General features: G+C 31.5%; 1 protein-coding gene across 1 annotated transcript in view; it reads left to right on the plus strand.

Moving 5' to 3' along the window:
- Positions 1-2,550: 2,550 nt before the first annotated feature.
- The window catches only part of LOC106464837 (thyrotropin-releasing hormone receptor-like), a 22,097-nt gene continuing 13,862 nt past the window's right edge, over positions 2,551-10,785 (plus strand). The window contains exon 1 of the mRNA XM_013924993.2: positions 2,551-3,496. Within this exon, the coding sequence (XP_013780447.1) occupies positions 2,642-3,496 (855 nt within the window). The 5' untranslated portion in view covers positions 2,551-2,641. The remainder of the gene's footprint in view (positions 3,497-10,785) is intronic.

The following is a 10,785-nucleotide window of genomic DNA, read 5'->3' on the forward strand; positions in this document are numbered from 1 at the left end:
CGCTCGAGAGGAACTGGTAGCGATGATGAGATTAATAATTTGTTAAAATGTAATTTCAGAAAATCCAATACAAGAAATAAATGGTAGTTAATCCATTTAAAAGAATGAAGAGAGCCTATTCAATATCCATACAAATTTGAAACAACAAATCACTGTGAAGTGTACTACATTGAGGTATTAGCGTCTTGAAAAATCTGAGAAAGGAAATACCGAGAATACAAATTGTGAAAGGTTTATACTTTTAAAAAACATAAATCAACGTTAAGGATAAAAACTGTGCGGTTAATTAATCTCGTAAAATTTTGAAAGAATATTAATAAAAGGTTGTAAGATAATCAATAATTTTAATAAATTAAAAGATAGAAAATGTGTTAATATATTATTAATCTAATCAATCTAGTGGTAGGAACATATACTTTACTTAGCGAAAGTTAATGTTTTCAGATTAAATGTAATATTGTTTTTTATTAAAGTTAAAGACTTCTATAAACAATTTCATTGATAATGCATTTTCGTTAAATAATACAAAACTTATTCTATTATTACAGCTCACCCACACGTGTTAATAAATCAACGCATTTTGTTTCGCGGATTACAGATTTTAATAAAGTAAACGTATCCTCCTATATTTATTAATTCAGTCTATTTGGTGTATGAGCAACGATAATTAATATTTAACTTCTCAGAGTTTGATTGAAGGTTGTTATCGAATAAAAATTACAACATGAACGAATTTTCAAAGGTATCAGAAAAATACTTTATTTCCAATACTCTTCTGATAGGTGTCACAAAAATATCATGGCATTCCATAACCCACTGAAGCTTCAAATTTTTTGAGTTATTGAATTGAACAAGACCAGAACAACTGGCATTTTTGTCGCTGCTGATATTCGGCAGACATACATGTCATACCCACATGTAGATTCTCACATACAGTAGAATCGTGATATCGAAAGATGTATGTATTAAGCGAAATGTGTCAACTCAGTTTAAATATGCATATTTTTATATTCTTATGAAAACATTTTTTTTCTTTTTTACAACTATAATCAGATATCACAAATAACATGTTGAAACAGTCATAAATAATAACCATATTAATTTGATAAAGTTAATATCATGATAAATCTAACACGTTTCTTATAATTGTAATTTCGACTTTATTTTTGCAGTTTTGGCAATAGATATTATTTTTTAAATTACCGTTTGTGAAATAAAATATATAACCAGTAGAGTCATTCGCCTCGATTTGTGGTTAAGTGTTATCTCGTTTAGGAATATCTGAACAAATCAACCGATTTTCAATGAAGATTAAATGTAGTCACCCAACACCATGACAAAACCTATTTTTTTAAACTACATTACACATACATATATATTTATATATTTGTGTACATATAATAGGTTTTAATAACTTGTGTTATAATTCTTATAACATTTGGATATGTAAGTCCTATTTTAATAAACATTAATTAAACTTTGTTGTTTTGGTCAGTTTTTCACGATGTTCGCAGCTTTGTGATTGTAAATACGGTTCCTAAACCAAATGATTGAACGGATGCGCTTATCGGAGCACACATATCTTATATGAGACGTATTTCTACAAGAGTTAGACATGAGAAATGTAAATAAATACGGCATACAAATAACTAAGTAACCAATTATCTAGAAACAAGATGAAAGGAACAGCGAGATTTTGCTGAATATGAACACATCTGTGTAATTTAGGGGATATAGCCATATGTTTACAGAGATTCTTGACAGGTGAACTAAGGTTGTAAAGGGAGAAAAAAAGATAAAAACGCAACAATGCATATGTTACAAAAGTGGTTACAAAAAAGAGAGATTTTAACAAAAGTTTACTTACGATGAATAAAGTGATGTAACTATAGAAATAAATGGGTATGTGTTTAGAGAAATTTAGTATAAAAAAACATGTACACTGAGAAAACAAGAAATTAAGGATGAAATAGTACGAAAATTAGAGCATGTAAGAGGATAAGGAGAAGATAAAACTCCTGGTACTGAAGAACTATCGAGAGAGATGTAAAGATGTTTATATTGTTCAAAATCAGGATGGGGTACAGTTTTAAGTCAACGTAAACAAAAGCGAGAAAAAGGGGAGTACTTGAGAAGATAATGTTAAAAACAGATTGTTTTCATAAAGTCAGCAGCCGATATAACCTTTAACATAGGAAATGGTTGTCATGGAAACCAAGCTCTGCGCAGATAGAAAATACTACAAAGTTGTATCGTCAGTAAACACCAATCAGCTATCAGTGTTGCTACTGTGCAGTTGGCAGTGTTAACCTCCCGGAGGAGAACATTCTTACTCAAGAGGGCTTGAGAATCGAAGGCGCAAGAAAAGAGGTGAGGAGCAGACAGCACAAGGGGACAGGTACAAAGGCATATGCGTGTATAATTAATTTAAACATCTCCATAAACCTGTTAATTTTGTTAAAGTTATTAATTGAAAAGGTACTTTTTTGTTGTTGTTTTTCCTTTAAAAAGCTTCTTCATCCCAAAGTTACACAATTAAAATTTTGTACGGAATATTCTACTTAACACGAGCAATTCCTAGGATATACTTCACTAACATTTGTGCATATATTTATATAACATACATAATAAAGTCATCAGCATGACAACGCATGCAACACTCTTGCCATCATGCTATGAAGAGAGCGATTATTCCACGCTCAATCTGTCACTCACGACAGATATATCGAACTGCAGCTCTTTTTGGGATACCTCAATTAAAACGGAAAAGATAATTGCATATCAAGACCCAACATATTATTCACTGAATTACCGTATTATAGGGACTATTTTTCAAGGCGTAATATTTCTTGTAGGCGTGCTGGGTAACATTATGGTGGTAATAGTTGTAACCAAAACTCGAAGCATGCTCACCCCTACTAACTGTTACCTCGTCAGTTTGTCCCTAGCTGATCTCTTGGTCCTGATGGCTTCTGTACCTAACGAAATCTTATCTTATTACTTACTAGGAGACGAGTGGATCTGGGGTCGAGCTGGGTGTATTATCTTTATATTTCTTCAATATCTAGGGATCAATGCTTCGTCCCTGTCTATCACAGCTTTCACGGTGGAACGGTACATCGCCATCTGCCATCCCATGAAGGCCCAGATGGTTTGTACTGTCAATAGAGCCAAAAAGATCATCATCGGGGTTTGGGTGTTTGCCTGTCTCTACTGCTCCCCTTGGCTTTTTCTCACGAAGACTGTACCCATCTATTATAAAGGACACGAGAACATGGAGACCTGCACCTTTGCTCTATCCAGAGAACATTACTTGGGTTATTTCTTTGCTGATTTGGTGATATTCTACATTTTCCCATTGCTATTGTCCTGTGTACTCTATGGGCTAATAGCAAGAATCCTCTTCACTAACAGTTTGGGTGAAGACTATGGGAAACGAAACGGAGTGAAAACCTCAGATTGGAAGAAGACTAATAATAACAGTGCTCGAGTACAGGTGAGACAAAAGCAAGACCTATTTTATTGTCATAAGTCAACTTCGGGTGCAAGCTAAATATGTATATATATATATATATTGAGAGTAGTTAAACATTTTTAGTCATTCAAATTATTTATAATGATACTACTTCTCGAAAACCATTATTCTCTCAATAGATGAAATCATTTGATTTATATAAATGAAAGAGATCAAAACACAAAAGATAAAAATTCAAACGAATAATACAAAATTCTGTATTTTCTCTTTTTTAGTTAAATCCTTAATGAGACTGGCAGCGTAGCCTCCTAATAATACATTAAACTTATTTGAAAACCAAAAAATAATAGTTAATTCATCAGAAACAAACAGCACCTAATAATTTGCTTTGCACCCTAAAATCACTTTTAAATGCTCTTTAAACATCACTTATAGTATCAAAAACATTTTACAAACTATCTAAATCTGAAACAAAATGCTTTAGCGCTTAACATATTTCATCCAGAATACCTCGAGTTTGAAGTGTCAAAGAAACGATCGTTGCAGAAAATGTTGAATGACTTTTTTTTGTATTAGTTAAAACTTTCTATTTCAATTTACCAAACCTAGTTTTATGCTTCTTCTATAATTGACAGTATTAAACTAATTTACTAATTTGTTCACTTTACTAAGCTTAGTGAAAAATATTTTTCCTGTTTCTAGACAATAAAATTTGGAAATTATGTAATTTTGTCAAGATACAAGGTATGCACTTTAGCTTTTTAGGTTACGCCACTTCGAAATTTTTTAAATTTCTTATAGCAAGAATTTAAGCTAATTGAATCATTTTAATAAAACCTTAAAATAGAAAAAAAAGATAACATTGCCTATCTAAAAATATTTCTAAAAAATAAAAATACAGTGATGTAATAAGATTAAATATCATTGTTTACATCTATTGCAAACAGCCCCAAATCTTTTTATCAACAACTATTGCTGGAAGTTTTGAAGCTCCAGTTTGCTGTATTACAAATATCTTGATCTCATTTAGTTGATGGTCTTTTAATATGAGTTTTTCGTGAAGCAACCCTTGTTGTTACACGCAGTACTAAGACAGAAATATATATTATGTGTTTATATTTTGTATTATGCAGTTTCGGAATAGTTTAACGTATTCTGAGTCGTTTATTAATACCTAACAAAAAGGGTTGGATAAAATATTTCATAATGAATTCCTTATCAGGAAGTTGAGGATCAACCAGAAATAAGTTAATAATAAGTTTTTCTAGTCCTTTTTTTTTTGCTGTTGTATTAATAAATGAATGTGTTACTTAAAATTGGTCATTTTAATATCTTAAGTGTCCAGATTTAGTTTTTTATTATTATTCAGAAGCTGAGATACCCGTCCTTTGATCGGGTTATGAACTTTAAAAAATGTAGGGGTGGTGGCTATGATAAATAACACAAAAATCCTAGCTTTCACACAGTTTATTTATAACATAACGTATTATGTCAGTATTCATTATTACCTCTCCCAAAGTTTGGTATACACATTGTATACACTGTGCGATGGTCAGGGACAAACTAGTGTCGTTAGGAGTGCTTTCTGGTACCCGCTTTCAACACACAGCTCTTCATGTCCTTCCACACTGTTTCACGTTATTAATTAATTTACGGTCATTGGCCGTAGAAGTTTCTTACGAGATGAAGTTGTAAGGTCAAAGGTCAAAGTAGGAAGTGGGTATAACTCAAGAAACGGCTCCTCGTATCAGTGTTATGATGGCTGTTGTAGTAGAAATTTAATCTGAGTTTATGTACTAGTGCAATAGTGGGGGCCATTTTTGTTCATTGCATTCCTACATAAGGAACATTGGTTGAGATTGGCCCAACGACCTAGGAGTAGTAAGTTAACAGACAGACAAACACGCAGATTATTCTGTTTTTATAAAGAGAGATAATTACTTTTGTATTATTGGAATATTCATAGCGTAATTTTCATTTTACTGTAATTGAATTGATGTGTTAGACATTCTTGTCAGAATTATATAATGCATATAATTGTAAACTAGAGCTTTGAAACAGGTTTATAAAGAATTACATCATTTCTGTATTTGTCATTTTCTTTAATAAATATTAGATCAAACTTTTGGTAGCAAATGGATATTTATATGCTGAAAATGTTATACATCATAGCCCATACTGAAGTCGTCTCTCGAGACTTTTGATTTCTAAATGAAAATTGTTCAAGTAGAGAGAAAAAAGACCTTGTTGAAAGTAGAATACAATGGACGAAGTTTAGTCGAAATGTCAGTGTAACGCTTTTCTTAGCAGGTAAATAAAGATGAAATTGAATAACAGTGTTATCATATCACAACTGGTGACCAACTCAGATATAAACTATTTCAAATTTGAAGTATAGCATTTGTCGCTGTCACTAAAATATGGTTAAAAAAATTGGTCTCAAAATTGGGTATTTATTATTCTTTAAAAAACGTATTAAACTTTAGTTATATTTATTTCTTACAAGAACCTTAACAGTTAAATTGAAACATCGGTATATAGATTTGTTTATCAATATAATGCGTGATTTCGAAATCCAAAAAAGAAGATATACAATCGTGTCTAAAACAAGCTCTTTAAGTATATTAGACTTGTGTTGTATTCTGACAGCAATGGACTTAGCGTTTTGTGTAGGTATGAGTTCTAAAATAATTTATTCTGTGTATCTTTTACAGTTCTAAATACATGAAATATATATTAATCTTGTTACGAGCTTAACCCTATGATTTTTTTCCACAAAATAATGAAGGTTTAGGAATATCATTAAATTGTTTATTCAGACATTTCGCGTTAATCTACACAAAGGCGTACCTGATCATAACCCTCCCTAATTTTGAACTGAAAGACTAAACAGAAGGCAGTTAGTCAACAGCACCCACCACCAACTCTTGGGAGACACTTGTCTGACTGGATGTTGATTTGAACGACATCCTTATAGCAAATCCAAAGTGCTTCACACTTTTTTGCGTCAATAGGATGCGAACCTTGAATCCTCGGATACATAACCCGAGTACGCTATTCGTTAGGCCATATCCAGTCCAAGAATGGTTAAAGTTTGCGTCTTTCAAAGCGATTAAATATATCTTTTCATTCGCTTATTCTTAATTAATTTATTTTTGAAAAGTATTCATGTTAGAACAGTGAAAAATGTCTACACTAAACAAGTGGAACAGTAAATAACCTTCAAAATAAAGGTCAAAATATACAATTTTATTCTGGTGAGAAGTTAACCTTAATGACTTGCAACAAGCTATGAATATAAAGTTGAAATATGACTATCAAAAACTATATTTTTAGTGTCTAGTTCAACAAAACACTCATGTTAATATAAAAAAGTTAATATTTAACACACAATTTCAACATTGAATAGCTGAAAAAACAACAACAACATAAATGCACGTAACAAAATTTATTCGAAATTTAAGTTAAATCGAAAACGAATATATAAAGAAAGCATTTATATAAACATCTAAGCAACATCATTCAAATGTCTAATCGATCTTGCTTGGATTATAACTCCACTAACAAACCAACATACACAGCGTTGAGTACGTTATATTAAAACGACTTTGTAGCCTCACCACATTTTTACACTCCATGTCGCAACATCCAGCCATGCTTTATCTGATGACCGTACATTTTGACAATATGCCTGCAACGTAGTTTCCATTGCAAAAGGTTTCTTCGTAAGGCTTATATGTCCAAAGAACACCACTCATTCGTGTTAGAACGACTGTATTTCATCTTCCATTTCAACAGTCTGACCACATAGAAATCCATAAGCCAGTATGTCTTTGTATGGAATAGCATGAATACCCTTTTCATTATCCAGTTGCTTGTGGTATGCGACGGTAGAACAATAGCCATAACTAGAAACTTAATCTTGGCGAAACCGTACCCTGGCCTCGTTTCAAGGCAGAGATCTTTCTTGATTATGTTGCGCATTGTTACCTAGGTCAAGTTGATGACCTTTGTGTTCATGGATTCTCACATGTTATAAGACACAATACTTTGCTGGGGTATAGTTTGTTTTAAATTTTACTCCGGAAGGCCCTTGTATTCCAAGTTGATCAATATTCTTCTGTTTTCTAACGTCATTAAGTAAAAAAAACATCCCCGTCCTGGAAATTCTAAGTCTAAGATCTGAACACATCTTTATGATCTGAATGTAAAAATATAGTAGAGTAAAGACTTGACACATACCTTTCCCAAGAAAGACCAATATTCGGTAGCATCGCATTACCTATGTAACACCAAACATTGTCCAAATATAGTTCTGATACATTCCGTTCCACTGCGACTTTATATCGGTTGTGATTTTCAATCTCACTTTAATATAATGGACTCGATCCTGTATACGTTGAATAAGGTTCGATCTTAGACTTTCCGAACAAAAATATCAATTACTAAATCTACTGGTGATGCATTTTTAAAAAATGATTTTTCGCACAGCTAGGAAGAACAATATATTGAAAACTTCTTAAATTCATGTCACGTTTTTGTGTTTTAAGTAGTTCTAAGAATTATATGAAGTTAGAAATTTTTGAAAATATCATAAGCAAAATTTAATATTTTACCCACTTATATATCAGTTTACTTTCAACAAACGAATCTCAGATTTTTAATTTAACAATTGTTGAGTGAACCTGCACGGTGTATGCAACAATAATGATCGGTATAAATTAGCTTAGATGTCGAAGTTATGAATCTCAGATTTTTAATTTAACAATTGTTGAGTGAACCTGCATGGTGTATGCAACAATAATGATCGGTATAAGTTAGCTTAGATGTCGAAGTTATGAATCTCAGATTTTTAATTTAACAATTGTTGAGTGAACCTGCACGGTGTATGCAACAATAATGATCGGTATAAATTAGCTTAGATGTCGAAGTTATCTTTCTTTTACATTTTAATCTACATTTCGATAAAGCAGTTGCATTTTTGAACGTCGAATGCTGGCGATGCATTAGAAACCAATAGACTTGATATATGTGTTACAAGTCATGTAAACTGCAGGTGCTTAGCTTTATCATGAACCACGATAGAGGTTAATAATAGGTATCGCATGGAATTTCACAAAACCCTAATAGAACGTTCGGGTAAAAGGCACTTTAAAAAGTAAAGATTCAGTTCAAATATCAGGTTAAACTGCTATTGACTGCTATGACTAAGGCTGTACACATAAAAAATGTACAGAAACTCGTATGTTAGACGGCCAATTTGTAATTCTTCTTCTTATTATTATTATTTTCTTGCAATCCTACAACAAAAACGACTTGATATATTACACCCAACCCTTTTGTAGAATACTAAATATGGTACTGCGAAGGTCGTGGAGGAATTGAAAAGTCGATTTGTTTCTTCTGTATTTTAGTTAAACTAAAAACATTATAATTCTAGTGTAAATGATGTTATAATTACCCCTTAAAGTTAGCTTTTTCACAAATATTTGATATTCCTTTAAAAAGCTGAAGCACGGGGTGAAACAGAAATTACTAGCCAATAATAGATGAACATTAGTTGACAATATCAGGTAGATACTCCATGCTTTGTACACTATACAATCGGTGTCCTTAGGGAGCTAATCCCTAAATTTTGTATGAAGTGAAGGAGTAAAAAAATAATACACATAGTGTTAAATTTTATCACACACATTCGTGGAATAATTACTTTAAAAGACACGATGGTTTATTTAAAGCGATGTTTTAGATGTATATGTTTTATTTGAAAAGGCTGCTTTTATATAGCATATATGCTTGTATATAGAATTTAATAACACAGAAATATAAATGCTCAATATATTATCAAACAATTCTCCATGACAATATCCAGTTGCAGCTTAACATTTTACATCTTAAACTAATGCGATCACATAGTCAATAGCTACAGTAAATTATCAGGAACCATATCAGCTAGCTACTAGCTATGTTTATTATCATTACAATGTATAAAGTTAGCTACCAAATCAAGTAATTCTATGCTCATAGTTGAGCATAAAAAAGCCAGCAAACTACAAATTCCTATTTTTACTCCACCAAATGTAATTCTAGATAAAAGCATGAAGCCAAAGTAGTGGTTTATAGTTCAAGTAAATAATATCTACATTATCGCCAGCTTTGTTTGCTTACTTTTTACGATACCTATTTGCAGGTTTTCAAAATCCCAGTTTTTTATTATTTTACTTGTTTTTATTAATTATAAACCCGTTTTGGCACTACTATATGTTGCTATGTTTTAGTGTTTTTGTTATACGTACATCTCTAATTTAATGAGTTAAAGTTTTAGAAACTAGTTGTGAATAATCACACACAATATATTATTTCATCATATATTAAAAACGTAGATACAAAAATAAATGCAGATTCCATTATTATTTTTAAACATATATAAATCTGAAAAGGAAAATGTCAACTGTCCAGCGAACTGTTTGGTATTGAAAGAAATCCTGAAATGTACTTTAATCTTGTAATCTCTTAATATCGGAGGTACTGTAGGATAGGTTCTAAGTTTATGTGTCACTGAGTACATTTTCTGTCGATTTCTTCAAGTATCAAATTAACTATAAACCATTTACATATCTTGTCGGTTCATAAAAATCAAATTTTACTCAATATAAAATATACATATTTAATAAAAAGGTAAGAGTTTCGAAAAAATGCTGCTAACTTACAAAGTTCCGACGTTTCCCTGCTATTCAATTTTTGATTTTATTTCAGATATTTCGTAAAAGTGTTTGCTATACATATTCCATATTATAAGAAAATGTGGCTTTAGGGGAGTCTTAATGGCAGATTGTGTTTTTGTTTTTGTTAGGGTTATGAGAAAATACAACTTTTATAACGTTTTATCAGAGGTTTCGTACCAAAAGGTACCGAAGTTTTGACGAGTATTAAAGTAACAAGTAGACAAGTGTGATGTGCAATACATCATCTTAGGTCGATTTGTATGTCTAGCTGGATGGGAGTATTGGCGGTGATGTTAAGATTATTATCAAACTTATAGAATTTTTTAAGGAATCGCCCTGTATTTGACCGAAAACTGGGTTAGTTTTTGATAAAATACACAAGCCAGTTTACTGTTTAAAGTAAAGGTTTGGTTAATACTATTTGATGGTGCTAGATTTTCGGACAATCATGTTAAATGTAGGACGCAGAAATGTTATTAGTAGCATCGTGTTGTGAAAGATCTACATGAGGGTATGTGTTAAATGTAACCTTATTAGCTCTTTTTATTTAATTCAGATAACCTTATATATATATATATATATATA

This window comes from Limulus polyphemus, unplaced genomic scaffold, assembly GCF_000517525.1.
Source record: "Limulus polyphemus unplaced genomic scaffold, Limulus_polyphemus-2.1.2 Scaffold1755, whole genome shotgun sequence".
Classification (NCBI taxonomy): Eukaryota; Metazoa; Arthropoda; class Merostomata; order Xiphosura; family Limulidae; genus Limulus; species Limulus polyphemus.